The sequence below is a fragment of the Bombina bombina genome, chromosome 3 (genome assembly GCF_027579735.1).
Source record: "Bombina bombina isolate aBomBom1 chromosome 3, aBomBom1.pri, whole genome shotgun sequence".
NCBI classification, from domain to species: domain Eukaryota; kingdom Metazoa; phylum Chordata; class Amphibia; order Anura; family Bombinatoridae; genus Bombina; species Bombina bombina.
In genome coordinates this window covers 1,136,061,074-1,136,079,829 of record NC_069501.1, presented here as the reverse complement: position 1 = coordinate 1,136,079,829, position 18,756 = coordinate 1,136,061,074, and the positions used below count along the sequence as shown (strand labels likewise).

The 18,756-nt window shown below is 34.3% G+C and overlaps 1 protein-coding gene across 2 annotated transcripts in view; it reads left to right on the top strand.

Annotated features, from left to right (window-relative positions):
* Positions 1-14,665, top strand: part of FGF9 (fibroblast growth factor 9) — a 51,485-nt gene extending 36,820 nt beyond the window's left edge. Inside the window, exons 2-3 of one of the 2 annotated variants that reach the window (XM_053705049.1) lie at positions 2,888-2,991; positions 12,425-14,665. In XM_053705049.1, coding sequence (XP_053561024.1) covers positions 2,888-2,991; positions 12,425-12,670 — 350 coding nt within the window. In that variant the 3' untranslated portion in view covers positions 12,671-14,665. Of the gene's footprint in view, positions 1-2,887; positions 2,992-10,116; positions 10,202-12,424 lie in introns of those variants that run through there. The other variant, XM_053705051.1, reaches the window with a different exon arrangement.
* The last annotated feature ends 4,091 nt before the right edge of the window (positions 14,666-18,756 follow it).

Sequence of the window (18,756 nt, the reverse complement as noted above, 5' to 3'; positions counted from 1 at the left end):
ATTACCTGCTGCAGGCTACTAATTATTTTGTTCCTGAGGCATTGTAATACTGCAACGTAGAGCTGTCAATGTTAGTTATGCACCGTATCCTTTTTGCTTCTGCTCTGTTAAATCTTTATGTCATAGTGCTTCTCTGTGAAGTCGCTATCGTATTAGCAAGTGTTAAAGTAACCCATTGGTTGCCAGAAAGGGCATCAAAGCATTGCTACTTAATGTTTCGCAGCCTTCTCTAGCAGTGAAAGGGTTATTAAAAATGTAGTCACAACATGATTGGCTCAGGAACATAGTTCTGTTTGCTAAGTGCTGTGTAAGTGAGTAGCGCTATAACAAACAAAAAACACATGCATACAAAATATTTATCGTTTAACCGCAAAAATATATGTGTTTTACATTTGTTAATGCATGCCACCAAAGTTATGTGCACGTGTATGTATATATATATATATATATATATTTATATTTAAAAATATAATACATTTATATAATAATTATAACATAAACACATATATATGTCTTCGTGTGTGTGTGTGCATGTATATATACACTAAAATACATCAATATCAGTCTATCTATATATCTATCCATCCATCTAGCTATCTATATGCTAAATATTAAAAATATTTAAAACATCACAGAGCTTAGCTATATACGTCATCTTTTCAGTCTTGTATTTATATAGTGCATGCTTTGAGCAGCAAAGGTCTTCTGATTTATTGTGATTTTTTTATTATAATTATTATTCTCGTGTGTTTCTTTTTTTTAATTTTTACTTACATTTATAAATTCTGCTAATTGTATTAAATCTGATTTTTTTTATTTATGTATTAAAAGAAAATGTTAAACTTGAGGTGGATTCTATATATATTTTTTTAAAGTGACTTTGACCCTCATATTATCAAATATCAATACACCTGAGCGGCATTAAAGATATGTATGAGAGTTAATACTCAGCACATAAAGGATTTGATCATCATATCCGTATATTCATTTTCAGTGGAAATATATTGTGCATTTACTGCTCTTTTTGCATTCCAGCAGTTACAGGAACATTCAATTATTTTAATGTATTATGTGCCAGTTCAGCTGTAACTAGAATTAAATATAGAATCCTTTGTACTGCACAATCACACTATTAAATTAAGCAGCATAGCTGGGGGGGGGGGGGGGTTGTCTTGTTTGGATATTGTCTTTTTTTCTGTGACACTTTTCTGCAGTGCCTCATTCTCTTGCATTTACTGAGGCTTTTGACTCTTCTATGCTTTAATTAAACAGACTGAGGTTATTGTTTTGTGAGTGCTCAGCTGATCAAATCATTGGCTGTTAAATACAGTAAATTGTTGGCAAATATAAGTGTGAAACCTATCAAGGGCAGCTGTCCTATATGTGTTATGATATGTTAAATATTTAAATGGACATGAATGCAATTTAGTGGGAGTTGTTCTTTTTACTGTAGTCAATGAGCAATTCAGTCAACTTCCTAATATTTTCATTATCAATTCAAACAGCTTGAATATTTTTGAATAATTTAATTTTTAATAGTGTTTGAATTGTTACTCTTGTATATAATAATTAAAAAAAACATTTTGAAGTTAATGTTCCTTTAAAATGGAAAATGCATGTTCCCAGTTTTTAATACTTTAGTGCTCACAAAGCTTCCAAACTAAATACATGGATGACCTCTTATAGTAGAATAAATTATAAAATCTAAAATAAGTAAAAGTAAAATCAAACTTGCCTATTTCTTAATATATAATATGGGACTGGTAAGAATTATGTCTGTTTATCTATCTATCTATCTATCAGCTATCTATCTATCCTTCTATCATCCATCGCAGTCTGTCTATTTAATTTAATTTTCTATAACTGTTGATAATTCCATCATTACCGCTACACCGCATGCCCGATGTCTTGGGGTCACACTTGACTCAGACATTTCCTTCACTCCTCACATTCAGTCCTTGGCTAAAGCCTGCCGCTTCCACCTTAAAAACATCTCTAAAATTAGACATTTCCTTACACAAGACACAACTAAGATTTTAATCCACTCTCTCATCCTTTCCCGCCTCGACTACTGCAACTCCATCCTCTCTGGTCTTCCTAGCTGCCGCCTAGCTCCTTTACAATCCATAATGAATGCCTCTGCCAGGCTCATCTTCCTTACACGTCGCTCTTCATCTGCTGCACCTCTCTGCCAATCCCTTCACTGGCTTCCTCTTGCCTCCAAGATTAAACACAAAATCCTCACTCTGACAAACAAAGCCCTCAACTGCACTGCTCCCCCCTACATTTCAGACCTTGTCTCCAGATACTCTCCCTCCCGTCCCCTTTGCTCTGCTCATGATGATCTACTCTCCTCCTCTCTTGTTACTTCCTCACATTCCCGTTTACAGGACTTCTTCAGACTGGCTCCCATCTTGTTGAACTCCCTGCCTCGCTCCACAAGACTCTCCTCTAGTTTTAATAGCTTCAAGCACTCCCTAAAGACTCTACTATTCAGGGATGCATACAACCTACACTAACCTTTCCTACCTCTATTGCTTGCCCCTTCAACCCCTTAGAATGTAAGCCTATGAGCCCAGCTCGCCTTCATAAGAGCCGACTACAACAGTGCAACTCTCAGCAGGGCCCTCTACCCATTTGATCGCTATAAATGTTATCCTGTATACCGACTATGTTTATAGCACTGTGGAATCTATTGGCGCTCTACAAATATTTGATAATAATAATAATAATAATTTATATTTATTTCATCTTTTGAATTGTTTTTGTCTGAGGGTTTTACTTTGGGATTGGCCGTTTTCATACTTTTAAGTCATAATATGTATTTTGATATCACAAAATATCTATTCCACACAATAAATGATTACAGCTTTTATTTTGCTTCTAGGAATTCTAGAATTTATCAGTATAGCAGTGGGGCTCGTCAGCATCCGGGGAGTTGACAGTGGACTCTACCTTGGAATGAATGAAAAGGGGGAGCTGTATGGGTCGGTAAGTTCCAAAAATTATAGTTTTTTTTTTCTTTTTAACAGATAGACACTTCTTTTATAACATTAATCTAGAAAACAGAGTGTTTGTGATGTCATTATTGCACGAATGTGGCCACAGAAGTTTTGCCTCTGTAGGAATCTTGCAAGTGACTTTTACTGCTTCTGGGGGGCAGGTAGCAAACTCCTTGTAACCCTTAGGATGCCATGCTGAGTGCTCTCTGGCATCCAGGGGGATATCCTGAACCCTAACTTTACCTGAGATCAATATGTTTAACCACAATATTCTTGCAATTGGAAATCATAGGTGGCAAGCCCTTGACAGCCCTTGACAGCCCTTGACAGCGTTCATCTTCATAATCTTGGAGACAGATACCAAATATTTTTTTTTCATCATCTCAGTTAATTTTTATGGTGATACTATGTTTCACATACTCAGTCTTGCCTTTTCTTGCATGCCATTACATACATTACATAAATAAGTACAATACAATAAAGAAATATTATTCCTACAACAATTTACATTAGTGCTAAAATACACCCCCCCCCCAAAAAAAAAAAAAAAAAGCATTATATCAAAGCAAGGGCACTAAGGGGTTGAATATATAATATAATCCAATTTTTTTTTTGCTGCAGAGAGCTACTGGTACTGAGCAGACTTTGCCTATTTATTTAAAGGGACAGTAGTAATTAAAAGACATTTCAGCTGTGTTGCTGTAGAATAACATATTATCTAAGTCTAAACATTTTTAAAACAATGTAATATCCTTTTTGCTGAAATTGTTTATCGATAACAAAACTACACCTACCATTTGCCTCATTTGAAGCAGCCAATCTGGGCTTGAGTCTGCAGACAACAAGGCTAGCCACAGTCATAATGTTAGTATAAAGGGAATAGCTTTGCAGTTGTTATCAGCTAAAGCCAATTAAAGGAAAGATATGTACTGAGGTTAGCCTGGAGAAGTCAGCAGGGTGCATTTTAAATTCTGAGAATTAGAAAACTCTCAATTTTCAGAGCTAAATTACATGAAAAGGGGACAACATTAAAGTTATGGAAATACTTATGGTTTCAAAAATGCTAGGATTTATCATTACTAAAAATAAATAGGACTTTCAGTCATCACTTTATAAAAAAGATTAAAAAAGCGTGCTAAACATACCCTTTCTGTGCTGTGACCTTCTCGCTAATCTCAACGGCTCTGGCCGCCCATGGCACGGGCTCTGAGGTGATGTTTGCACCTCTAAACCAATAGCCGTACTAGCATACAGAACCGTGCCATATGACTAGCATGGCTATTGGTTTAGTGGTGGAAACGTCACCTCATTGAAAAATAGAACACTGGGTTTAGCGAGGAGGCACAGAAAGGGCAAGTTTAGCGCCTTTTTTTATAAAGTGATGACTGAAAGTCCTATTTATTTTTACTGATGGTAAATCATAGTGTTTTTGAAACACCAGGATTTACCATCACTTTAATAATAAAAATATATTGCAAAGTTGTTTCATTACGCATAACTAAACATTTTATATACAAATTTCAAGGTGTTTGTCCCTTTAACCCCGGGGGGGGCACATAAAGTTCCACAGTGAGCAGTGAAAAAAATACATACACTAACAAATTAGAGCATGTAATCTTTCCAAGACAATGGGGTAGATTTAACAAGGGCCGAATGGCCCTTGTTCCCGCACGAGCCTTGAGGCTGATGAACTGCTTGTGCAATGATAAATGCCGACAGCATATGCTGTTGGCATTCAGCGATGTCTGTCGGACATGATACGCTACCTAGTGTATTCGTTTATCTGAATCCTTTTATATTTTTATAGCTTAATGTATTTACACTTTGTAAACTCAATACTTTTTCCAATAGTTGTAATAATATAATAAAAATAGTTAATCATTTCTTTATGTGCTTATATACAACACTTTTTAAGGTGGCAAATAGAATAAAGGGCAGCAAATGTTATTTGTTCTATAAACCATTTTCTAGACGTATCCTCTTAAAGATTTCCATACAGATGAAAAGGATTTTCCTTCAGCTGAGTTATATTACAATTAGTCATTACTGTTTTCTGAAGCCAGAATATTAGGCCAAACCTTAGATTTGATTCCCTTGTTTTATTTTACGTTACACAGCAGTATCATTTTTTGAAGCCATTTTGGACTAAGATGTGAAGAACATTAAGTTATCTACATATGATTTCCATAAAATAATGATATCGTAATCTTTATATACCATGAGACTTGAATTATAGAAATTACTTCTAATTGCACACAAATGTAAAAATAGAAAAATGGCATTTTTTGGAAAAACAAATACCTGCTCATGCAACGCAGGATACAGTAAAGGTCAACTCTTAGATATATGGGTAAAAAACCTCCCAAAAAAAGTGAATGGAGTTTATCTAAACATTGCATTTTACATGCTAGAGCCATCATTTATATTCTGAACGTACGTGCTATAAACTGTAAGCTCTTTGGAACAGAACCTTTCTCCTGTTGTGTTTTCTTTGTATAGTTATTTATATGTATTTTTACCATTAACCAGTGCCATTATGTACGTCTACCCATCTACCCAGGGCTATGAAAATTGTAAGAGCTTTAGAAATAAATGGTATTAATAATTAGTTTTTTTGTCTGTATCGTTAAGCTATTTTAAAAGATTCCTTTTGTTATCAAGTTTAGAAATATGAGAGCGGATTTATTACTTTATTGGTCCCAGAAAGACCCTAAAAGCTTATGGAAATGATTAAGTGTTTTAGTCATATAAATTCTGGCATTAAAGTAAAATGATAACTTTTTATGATATACAATTATATTATAATAATAATAGCATTGACTATATGTTACTTGATTTTTTAAGCAACAGAAAATGTTAATAGGAATAGAGATCGTTTTAGGTAAATCAGCACTGGGTTGCTTCATTGTCCGTTTAACCAGTGAGCGCATGCAGAAATTTAAAGCAGATTGAAAAGAAAATGATGATCTGAAAAATTGAGGGGGCAGAAGAGGTTTTTACTGCTTGATGAGTTAATGTGTGATAGATGTTCAAAAGTCAGATGTGTCCTCTTTAAGAATTGTAGCTCCCAAGAATACACAGTATTGTAAGGAGTCAACCATAAATCAAAGCTGTCAGTCTCCTGCTGCTGTGTCCCCTCAATACAAATCCCCATTCATGTGTCTGCCGGTGTCCTAAGGGTTAGACAGCTTTAGGCCTGGTCAGAAAGGGAAACAGCACTTGCATAATAAAGTAACCTGAGGGGATTGAAAACAAAGTGAGGAAGGCTATCACCCCACAAGACAGAACAGAGCATTTAAGACATAAGGATCAGACATAACCTATCTGTCAGGGCACACTGTGAGGGATCACACAGGCTTGTAGAAAAGGATTTGCAAACATAGCACTCATCATTGCTGTTGCTGTTCAATAGACGTCACTTAAATCCACTATTTTTAAGGGAAACAAAATTGCCATCATTTAACTGCTATAGAGTTGGGTTGAAAAAATAATAAAAATAATCGAGTAATTTAACTACAGAGTCAGGTGCTGGAATATAGTAGTGTCATATATATATATAATTCAATTGGATTTGACAAAAAGCTAGAGTTAACCTGATGACTGTTGGTCATTATGTTGTTAAACTGATGATATGATATATCACTCTAATGTGACATTCTCTCATGTTGTCTTGCTGATATTAATTACACTCAAACTGTGTCCAGCTAATTAATCAGTGAGAATTGTTAGCTGTAGAGCGCCACATGTACATTGTCTGAAACGTTCTTGTTGTTTGAGTCTTCAAACAGATGTTAACTTTATCGCTCTGTCTGTTTAGCTCATTTTCTCTTGATATTTTAATATAGATCTCATATAGTTATAGATTATTTAAATAGAATTCATGCATAATGTTATGATTTTGAATTAATTTGTGTTATCGTTTGTTTTTGAGAAATCATCAACAAATAAATATTGTAACACAATGTATAAGCGTATAGCCTTTAAAATATTAGATAATCACTGGGTTCATCTCCTCAGGCATACATTGACCCATTGTCATATACTTATCTTTCTATTGACTTCACAAGCCTAACCTATCTGTTCCTAATGGCCTCAGCGGAGGTGATCAGATAACATCAGAACCATGTTTTGTTAAAAAAAAAAAAAAAAAGCCTGTGGCAAACCATGCCTAATTCAGTAAGAAGGACATATTGGTTTCTCCATAAGGCTAGTGGTGGGTGGTTTGGCTGTTGAAAACAATTGCAACAGTAACATGTTAATGTACTGAGAAAGTTTTCACACTTGACTCATATATTAATGTATTGCACTACAGAGTTTCCTTATAATTACATGGTGTTTTATGCCCCTTTAAGGCAATGCTAACTAATTAAAACTATGTGGCACTATTTTGAAGCTGTGCTTCCCCTCTTGGCAAGCTTATATTTAGCAACTGATCCAGAACTGATCTAGCCACCCACAGGTTTTTTTTTGTTGTTGTACATTTTTAAGAATCCTGCTTCAAAATGAAGCCGGTGCATTTTTGAGGTATGATCTTTAACCCATTTGCTGCCAGAAAAGACTGTAAAGCAGTGTGTTTTATACCTGTTGGGTAAGAGGATTTGTTCAGTGCCTTATAATGCATGATATTTTGAAACTTTAATATTTCCCTAAGCAAAAGGCAAGAAGGAACTAATGAAAGGGTCAAGTAACTATGTTTCTAGGACCTTTGTAACACAGAATGAGTCCTCATTTCACCCTAGCTCTATACAATAGGTTTAGACAATGCCAAATATTTCACCAATTATGTTATCTCCCTCTTATGTTGCAGTAATACACGTTTTAAACAATCAGGTATTATAGCTATAGTCACATATGTATTTATTAATCTTTTAACATTGTATTTGTAGGGACATCTTTTTTACTACTTTACATTTTTATATATACGTAAAGTATATATCAGCCGTTAAACTCTGTGTTAGAAAATTCATGTTTTTAAAACTTTTAAAAATGTAACTTTCTTTCGTAAGATGAGGAGAGTCCATAGGTGTCCATAACATGTGAGATATATTTCCTGCCACTAGGAGGAAATAACTCCCACATGTTATGGACACATATGGACTCTCCCCATCCCGAAAGAAAGAAATTTATCGGTAAGTATAAATTTTTTTTTTTTGCAATATATACATTGTTTGCAGCTTTGGGACATACCCCTTGAAAGCCCCCTGAGTATTGTTTCTTTTATCTCATTTGCTTTAGCCAATGAGGGACAAATGCAAATAAGCTTATGCACTGATCAAGCAATCACTGCATAGAATGTTATAGTGAAGTAGATATTGAGTTGAATGTCCTTTTATTTAATAACCTGAAGAATATTATGAGAGAGTATTTTGAGATTCTATGTGCTTGATCTGACATTGTAAAACATAATTAAACGGCGTGAAACGAGAAAGATAAACCATTTAAAGTTCTTTGTCAACAATTAAAAGATTGATTTCCTGAAAACTTGGAGGAAAAAAGCAGTTTGTTGTTTACATTTTTTCACTTTTAGTTGAGCACTGACCCCAGTAATTCCAAATATCTCTGCTCTATTCCAAAATATTAACAATGAGTTTATTGTGCCTAAAGCTACAAAATTAAAAGTTCCATTGTGTTGGCCAGAAAAAAAAATGACTTGTCACCAAAAAATTACTGAAATAATTATATTTGATTTCTGAATAATGTACAAGATCTGGATTAGAAAAAAACAAACAAAAAAGAAATAAAACAAAACAACAACAAAAAAAGAGTGTTACATTTAAAAAACATATTTAGTATATACATAAAAGAACATCTAGATTATATTTTAATTATGCTGAAAGGTATTTTTTATTGTTTTGAAATGCGGTTGAAACTTTCCCAGAGGATATTTAAAGTCAGGTCACTGAACACTCTTTTTGACACAACAATCTCCTATGTTTATATAATGCAATGAGATTTATAATCGGGATTTTTAGTCCGTGAAGAAAAAAAATATAATTTTATTTCCCTTCATAGCACCGTACATGTCATTCCAATTTAAAATATTCCTCTAGTGATATTAAATAATGCATTTTACCATTATGCAGATGAATAATTAAAAATATGAAATAACCCACTGACATATTAAAAAGCCTCTTGAGCTGTCACCATTCAAGAAGCCATGTTGCATATTATGAATTAAGAGTTGAAGAATTCAGATTTTCTAGCATATTATAATGTCTAGTGATCATGTACTTCGTATCATAGACTGCATATGTATGATTGAAAAGCATTTTAAACCTTTTAAATAAAATACTGTTTGTGGTAGTGTATATTTATAGGACAAAATAATTATTTAAAATATATATATATATTTCTGTATTCCACATGCCTAAAATAAACATTAATACCATAGCAAAATGCTTGCATACCTCCAAAATGTCCAGCATCTAGTACGGTTGTCACATGTTGGTGAAGTATCGCCACATTCCTGTTCGCAGCCCTTAAGTGTCCCAATTTTAAGGGACTGATTGAGCCCTTCCAGGACAGGCCTGATTTTTTCCTGTAACCCCACCTCTTCATATGTCACCTTGTCCCAAAATACAGGTGACCCGTTGCCCACAAGCTTTTAACCGGCCACATTCAGGAAATCATCTGGCATATGTTGGGAGGTATATGTATGCAGCATTGCTACCTTCTTTGTATATTACACTCACTATAGACACATTAATGGGAAGTCTGCCAATGCAGTACCGCCTGTCCCATAGGTACACAAGAACATACGTACGCTATGGCTGCTGTACGATATAGACTAGTATTCTTGACTTTCTATAGACTAGTATTCTTGACTTTCTATAGACTAGTATTCTTGACTTTCTATAGACTAGTATTCTTGACTTTCTATAGACTAGTATTCTTGACTTTGGGGAAGGTGGCACAGCATCAGATTGGCTTTTTTGCCTGAGGTTCCTGGAAAAAAGTAAAGGGGCGGCTATCTATCCTTTTATTTGGCCATGAAAGGGACTCTAAAACGGGTTAAGGTATTGCTTTAGTATGGAAAGCCTTGCAATTATATTTCAGGCTTGTTGCTGTAAATACTTTTTATATACATTTTTATTAATTTTTGTTTCTCTTCTAGTTAACTAAGCAAGGAGAAAGCTGTGTACATGTGTATTTGCCCTAATAACACCAGTTATCAGCGCCGCGAGTCAGTTAAGTCCGAGATTGTGCGCTATACAAGTATCCATTATTATATTATTATTATATGATTGCACATAGGCCTGGTGATGTCATGTGACATAGCTGACACCATGCATGATAACAACTGTCTCTCCCCTAGCAAAGCAAACATGCACAATAGAAGTGCACTTGCTCACAGCTTACCCCAGTATTGGTATGCATTCCACTCAGCTGGTATTTTACAGACATGGCTAGTATTTTTAAGGTTCAAGTCAGAGTTAAAAATAAAGATTAAATGTCGAAGTAAAAGGTGCTATCATGGTCAAGCTTCTTCTAAGTGTAATTAAGTATTGGAAGCAGAACATGAGCATTTTTGATAAATAGAAATAGGGTTAAACTCATTCAGGAATAATGTGAAAATATTGGTCAAATTCATATTTGAACATGTAGAATGTGGAAACACAATTTGTTAAAATCACTGTTATGTCCTTTTTTAAATATTCTAGACCAAACAGCAGCTTAATAATGTCAAATGATAATGATTTTGACACATGCTCGTAGCTTGAGGTCCCCAAAAGAATTGAAATGTCTGATTTAGATATATTAGCATAACAAGGTACAAATAAGTGAATGGTAAAACATGTGCATGACTTGATGTGAAAATGGAAAGATTTTTCTTTATATATTTCCAGGATTCCAGCCTAAAATTCAATAACCTAATAAATGCAGCACCTATTTTTCAATGGTTGTTTCTAAATACACTCTATACTATTGTTTCCCAAATGTTTTCTGGCCACCACCTCTTTGGTTCCATAAACTCACCATCAGCGCCCCCTTAAACTTACATGATAAAAATTGTATTCAGAATAGCAGTGCTTTACCCTAGTGAAGATATCAAACCAATAACATTTAAACAAGAAATAATTCATTTGTTAAATTTTAAATTAAACTTCTTTGTTTAATTAAACATGTCGAACATTAATCTTGTGATACCAACTTTTTAATGTCTGTTAATGTGCAAGAGTCTTATACACCACATTTTAGAATTTTGTTTTATTTTAGGCATCTGGGGTAAAGTGCAGAAAATTGAGATCATCACACTTTGAGGGGCCCACCACTATCCTCTTTCAATCCTTGCCTATTAGCGCACCCAATGGTAATGCCAGTGCCCCCCTTGTTAATCCCACTCCCCCCAGGGGGCAGTACTGTCTAGTTTGGGAACAACTGCTCTGAACAGTACTCATTGCTCAGCTAATCGCTTCTCTTCTACAATCATCTCCTCCTATATCTGCTGGCTGTACTGCACCTAATGGAAGACTCCCATCCTAGAATTCTCAAGCTATCCATCAAACCTTATGTTTTGAAGCGATCTCTGGATTTTTTTTCAGAAAAGCTGCCACTTAGTTCCCAAATACAAAGTATACTCCCCTATTGAAAACAACAATTAAAAATGGATTGTTTTTTAGTAATTTCTGTTTTCAGTAACCTTTGCCTTATGATCAAGCCATCCACCGCACAATTCCCTATCTAAAACTTTCAGTCTGATGACAATTGCTACCTTGATTTTATTTTTTTATTTTTACAAGAGCAGGACCTTTAATTCATTCTGCATCCTAAGTTGCATTTTGACACTTTTATGACACTGCAGACACTGCTGGTGCACAGTAAATGAATTTATTTGCCTTTCTGTCTGTTTAATTTACTGGCTATACTCATTATGAGTTTGGACTGGGGATATCACAGTCAGCTTGCTACATGACCAATAATATGTCTTTTTTTAAAATGGATATGGAAGTTAAAATGATAATTTCATGATCCACATAGAACATATATTTAAAAAAAAGTATTCCAAATTTACTTCTATTATCAATAGTACATTTGCTCTTGGGGAAACTTTACTTGTTTTCATGAGAACCTACTGAGGTAGACCTAAGAGTGTACACTTGAGTCACTTTCTATAAACATAACATTGTTACAAACATTTTTGCAAAGACTACCGCCATATTGTGTTCAAGACCTCGGTAATGCTGTTATGGAGCCATTAAGCATACAAAGATAAAGAAGTACATTTGATAATAGAAGTTATTTATTATTATTTTTTTCTAATTGTACCATCTGAATCATGAGAAGTTTATTTGTGACTTTCACGTCCCTTTAAGAGTGACCTGTAGATTGCTTTCAATTGTCAGTGGAAAATTATTATTTAGTCCAGTTTTTATGTGTACAGTGCATTTAGTAATTTTTTTTTATTATTATTTTTCTTGCAGGAAAAATTAACACAAGAGTGTGTATTCAGAGAGCAATTTGAAGAAAACTGGTACAACACGTATTCATCTAACCTCTATAAAAATGTGGACACTGGACGTCGATATTATGTAGCATTGAATAAAGATGGGACCGCCAGAGATGGAACCAGGACTAGACGGCATCATAAATTTACTCATTTTTTACCTAGACCGGTGGACCCTGAAAAAGTACCTGAACTTTATAAAGATATTCTAAGCCAAAGTTGACAAAGACAGTTCCTTCACTCGAGCCCTTAAAAAGTAACCACTATAACAGGTTTTCACGCGGTGGGTTCTTCTTGATTAGCTGTGTCATCACATCAGCTCCACTGTTGCCAAACTTTGTCGCATGCATTATGTATGATGGAGATTTGGATGGGACATGCTGATTCTGTTCTGCACTTAAAGGTTTGACCTCCTGGAGGAAAGGCCGTGCCCACTCGCTTGATTTATTACAGAGCAGAGAGCAAGCAAACAAAAAAATAAAGAGAGTGAAGCAAAAGCAAAGTGGAATGAGGCCTGATGCATGCTGGGAAATAGACATGCTTTTAAATTTTTGATCAGTTTTAACTTCATCCTATATCAGCATAGCTGCCATATTTCGGTTCATCTGGATTTTTGGCTAAAGGCCTGCTCAAGTGTACGCATTTACAAAGGCATGGATGGGTGCAGATTTACTTAATTGACTTTTCAGTTAATTGCTCATAAGGGTGTCATCCCACTGAGCGTAAAATCAAAGACCTCTTAGTAGAGAAAGAGAAAAAAATACAAAAAACAAAAAAATACAATTTAAAAAAGCAAAACAAAAAAAAAAATTAAATTTATTTATAGAAATTCCAAAGGCAACATTATATTTATTTTATATATTTATTTATTATATAGAGTTTATTTTTAATGAAATATGTACAGGCCAGATAGGCATTTTCGAAGCTTTAGGCTCTGTAAGCATTAAATGTTAAAGGCCATTATAAACCTGTGGTAAATTCATGCAAGTTTATTATTAAGGTGCATGGATTAAAAAAAAAAATCAAAAACTTTTGTGACTCTAAAGGTTATAATCGTTGTTTTTTTGTGCCCATTACTTTATGAAATTATAAAAAAACCATTTAAGATATTAAGAGGCTTATTCAAAAGCAACAGATCTTGTGTTGATCACAATGTGGATAAGATTGTGTTAGATTTGGTGTGATCAGATCTCTGAGTTTACTGAAAAAGCCATTAATATCTCCAAAAAGATATTTGCCTATTTGTGACAAAACAGCTCTGGGTTGTAGTATCCAACTATAGTTTGTATTGGGCATCAAGGCCTTTTGAGCCTGCACCTCTAGCTGTTTTACAATCCATAGTCCCTTATGTTCTGGGGGTTTTAATATCAGCCCTCACATATTCACGTCCATGACTACATAATCAATAGATTAACCCATACATGATTTGAAACGAAAGCAGGGCTTTCAGGTACTATGCTGTTACCTTTAAAGGTTTCTATCCAATAAGTGACTTATAGTACCCCTCTATCAGAACTTGTCTGCTGTTCAAAGACACCTACATTTTATTGTATATGCCTATATATGCTACCTGTTTAAACATATAACAGACCAACTAGTAAGTTAATCCTTTTTATTTGTGAAATTCCAAGGTGCACAATATAAGTAAAAAGGACAGAGCATTAACATTTTAGGTGCCTTTTTTTCCCTACAACTGACAAAATGGCTATGGAACAAGCAGACGTAATTCAGCAACAGTTACTCCCATGAGTCTCACTAATTTGTAACCAGTTTGGGCAATAGAAATATGGTGTCAGTGAAAGGGCAAAAGCCATGGCTGGTATTAAAAGATAATACCCAGGTAAACACATTAACTCTTGTATGTAACCTTCTTTATTGTGCACTGACTATCCTAACCAGAATATTCAGTTTCCTAGGGGTCATTGTAACATCTGTTATGGAAATTGCTTTCTGCGTAAACTGTCATAATACATTAGCACCCTTTTTTTAAATAACTTGCAAACTGAACCTAATAAATCTTTATGAATAATGACAAGGGGGAAAGTATTATACCATTTTTCCCTTCCATTTCTGGTTTTGTGTTTCCAGAATTGTCTACACATGACAAATTATGGCCCCTTTAGGGGGCATGGTTCAACTGTGTGGTGAATTAAAACAAAATACATATTGTAATATTTTTTAAGCAATAAGCATAGAAATAAATATTTATTTAAAAGTGTTCTGAAATGTGTAATTGGACATTGGGTTACATTCTCACATCAAATGGACAACATATCATTTGTTTTCATCCTTAGAGCAAAAGAAAATGGTTATCTATTGGAGTATACACTGAAATGCATTTGTATGCCACATCTGAGTAAACACTCACATTATTATCATCATTTGTCAGATTATGAAGCAAAACATTCTCACCATATATGCAATATATGAAAGGTATATGTTCTTAAACAGATATATGTTTGGGCTACAAATAATGCACGTTAGTGAATCACATGCATGTATGTTTGTGTGTATGTCTGTATGTTCAATGTAAAAAATGCTTGTTTAGGTTCTCAATCAAATCCTTAAAAACATGGAAACCCCATGTTAAATCCACCTCTAAGGGCTAGATTACGAGTGGAGGGGTATATTGCACGTGTCAAAAGTAGCGCTTGTATTACAAGTTGAAATTAAATGTGTTTGCTTAAGTGCAATTGAGTTAAAAAAGCATGCAACGGCTTTAACATAGAGATACATGTATACACACACACACACACATATATATATATATATATATATATATATATATATATGTGTGTGTTTATATGAGTGTACATATGTATTTAAATATGTATGTGTTTTACTGTACATACTTAACATTCCAATGTTCTTCACTTACAATATAATGTCCTTTTTATTGTAAATACATATTTCTATATATATCTATACCTGTATGTTCATCTATTTTTATAGATATATAGGTATAGATATGTATTTTACATGAACAGTATCAGATATATATTGAAGTATTTATATAGTATAAAAAGTACATTATTTTCCATGTGAAGAACATAGGAATGTAAAATATGCGTTTTGTGATTTAAATTTAAATGCGGTCGGGTTAGTGCACATAAAAACGTAGTAATCTTAAGGCGAGTTATTGAAATATTACATATAAAATAATAAAAATGTTTAAAAATGATTAAAGATACTGTAAAATATAGATATATTCTATGGATTATTTAGAATATTTTACAGTATCTTTAATAATTTTAATATTTCAATAACGTGCCTTAAAAATACAAAGTTTTCATGTGCGCTAACCCAAACGAGTTTAAATCTAAATGCAAAAAACAGATACGCAAAACATATTTTACATTCCTATTTCATAAAAATGAATGTACTTTTTATTATTAAATATAAATATATATCTCCGATACTGTTCATGTAAAATACATATCTATACCTATATATCTATAGGAATAGATATATAGGTGTATATATAGAAATATTTATGTATGAATAAATAGAACATATTTTGCTATGTGAAGAAAATTGGAATGTGAAATATTAATGTTTCATGTCAGGGTAGCAATCTTGCAGTTGGGTTAGCGCGTGAGTATAGGTCAAGGTTTTTTACGTTTTTAATTTTCCATTGACTTCTAGGGGAGAAGAAGTTAACGTGATCGCACTATTTTTTATGCGCGCAAACCTTTTAGCTTGTAATAAAAGCCTCCATCTAGCGGAGTTAAAGTGCAAGTGGGAGCGCTAATTTGTGCTCCACACGTAATCTAGTCCGAAATAGGATATTATGTTATAGAATTATGTGGAGTGAGGGATTTTAATTTTGAAATTCACATGTTTTTTTAACATTTGGTTGCCTAAATGAATTACTAACACCTGAAAAATTGTTTAACAATGGGTCGAACCTAAAGGGATATGAAACCCAAAAGTTGTCCTTTGTGATTCAGAAAGACCATACCATTTTAGAAAAGTTCCCAATTTACTTCTACTATCAAATTTGCTTTGTTCCCACAGTGCTGCAATCTAGTGTTCTTGCAAATGGATAACATTCTGGAAAAACTGCTGCCATATATTGCTCCGGACACATGCACGCTCCTGAGCTTATGTCCCTACTTTTCAACAAAAGATACTAAGAGAACAGGGAAACATGATAATAGAAGTAAATTACTATCTGAAGCATGAAATACAATTTCATGTCCCTTTAAACTATATTAAACTGCACTACAACATATCTTTTCAAAGGTGCAAAACTTACAATTATTCCAGTTATCACAAAAATGCAAAGAAGCATGGAAACTCTGACAATAATAATAATAATTCCCTAGTTTTATATTAAACATTTATGGCAAATAGAAATGCCCTTGACTACTTTAGTGCAAAGTTTTGTTGTGTGATGAATGTACTGCAGCCAAGTGGTTAAGGGCACTTTTATTTGTTACTGATGTTTCCAAATAGTTCAGAAAACTCAAACCATGAATTTATACAAACTACACAAACACTTTACATGACCTGTATGTTTTGCATATTTATATATGAGCTCTAATACATGAGTATGAAACAAAAATATGAAATACCATGAGTGTGATTTGAACCTGTGAATGTCAACATAAAAATCAGGGGCCCGATCTGATATGCAGCGTTGCCCACAAAAGCCGGCAACGCCGGTTTTTGCGTGCTTTTGGTATCCTATATACAGCGCCGCATCTAAATGCGGCACGTATATTTCACCCGTCGCTCGCAATTTTTACTCCCATAGGCTAACATGGGACCCGTCTTAAGCCGGTATCCAATCCAATATCCAGCGCAAGGCCTTACTTGGCGAAAATGGAGAAATCTTACTCCATTTTCACCTCGCCAGAAAATGCAGCTGTAGCAGGCCTTGCGCTGAGTATGGGAGCACCGTAACTCCCTAAAATGCCTGCAGAAAAAAAACAACCTAACACATGCGCAATGTCTATCTACCTGTCAACTGCAATCCCCCACTGCAATAACTAATAAAGTGTATTAACCCCTAAACCACCATAGCCCGCACCGCAATAAACCTATTATATTATTAACCCCTAAACAGCCATATCCCATACCACAATAAACCTATTCTATTATTAACCCCTAAACCGCCATAGCCCACATAGCGTATTAAATCTATTAACCCCTAATCTGCCGTCGCCAATGTCGCCACCACTATAAAAAAGTTATTACCCCCTAAACCTAAGTCTAACCCTAACACCCCCCCCTAACTTAATTATTATTTAAATAAATCTAAATAATATTACTATTATTAACTAACGTATTCCTATTTAAAACTAAATACTTACCTATAAAATAACCCTAAGATAGCTACAATATAATTAATAATTACATTGTAGCTATTTTAGGATTTATTTTTATTTTACAGGCAACTTTGTATTTATTTTAACTAGGTACAATAGCTATTAAATAGTTAATAACTATTTAATAGCTACCTAGTTAAAATAATTACAAAATTACCTGTAAAATAAATCCTAACCTAAGTTACAAATACACCTAACACTACACTATCAATAAATAAATTAAATTAATTAACTACAATTAGCTAAAATTAAATACAATTAAATTAAATAAACTATAGTACAAAAAAAACAAAACACTAAATTACAGAAAATAAAAAAATTACAAGAAGTTTAAACTAATTACACCTAATCTAAGCCCCCTAATAAAATAAAAAAGCTCCCCAAAATAATAAAATGCCCTACCCTATACTAAATTACAAATAGCCCTTAAAAGGGCCTTTTGCGGGGCATTGCCCCAAAGTAATCAGCTCTTTTACCTGTAAAAAAAAGACAATACCCCCAACATTACAACCCACCACCCACACACCCCTACTCTAAAACCCACCCAATCCCCCCTTAATAAAACCTAACACTACCCCCTTGAAGATCACTCTACCTTGAGCCGTCTTCACCCAGCCGGTCACAAGTGGTCATCCGATCCGGCCAGAAGTCTTTATCCGATCGGGCAGAAGAGGACATCCAGACCAGCAGAAGTTTTCATCCTATCCGGGCAGAAAAGGACATCTGGACTGGCAGAAGGCTTAATCCAAGCGGCATCTTCTGTCTTCTTCCATCCGACGAGGAGCGGCTCCATCTTGAAGACATCCGGCGCGGAGCATCCTTCCAGCACGATGACTACTCGACGAATGACGGTTCCTTTAAATGACGTCATCCAAGATGGCGTCCCTCGAATTCCGATTGGCTGATAGGATTCTATCAGCCAATCGGAATTAAGGTAGGAAAAATCCGATTGGTTGATTTAATCAGCCAATCGGAT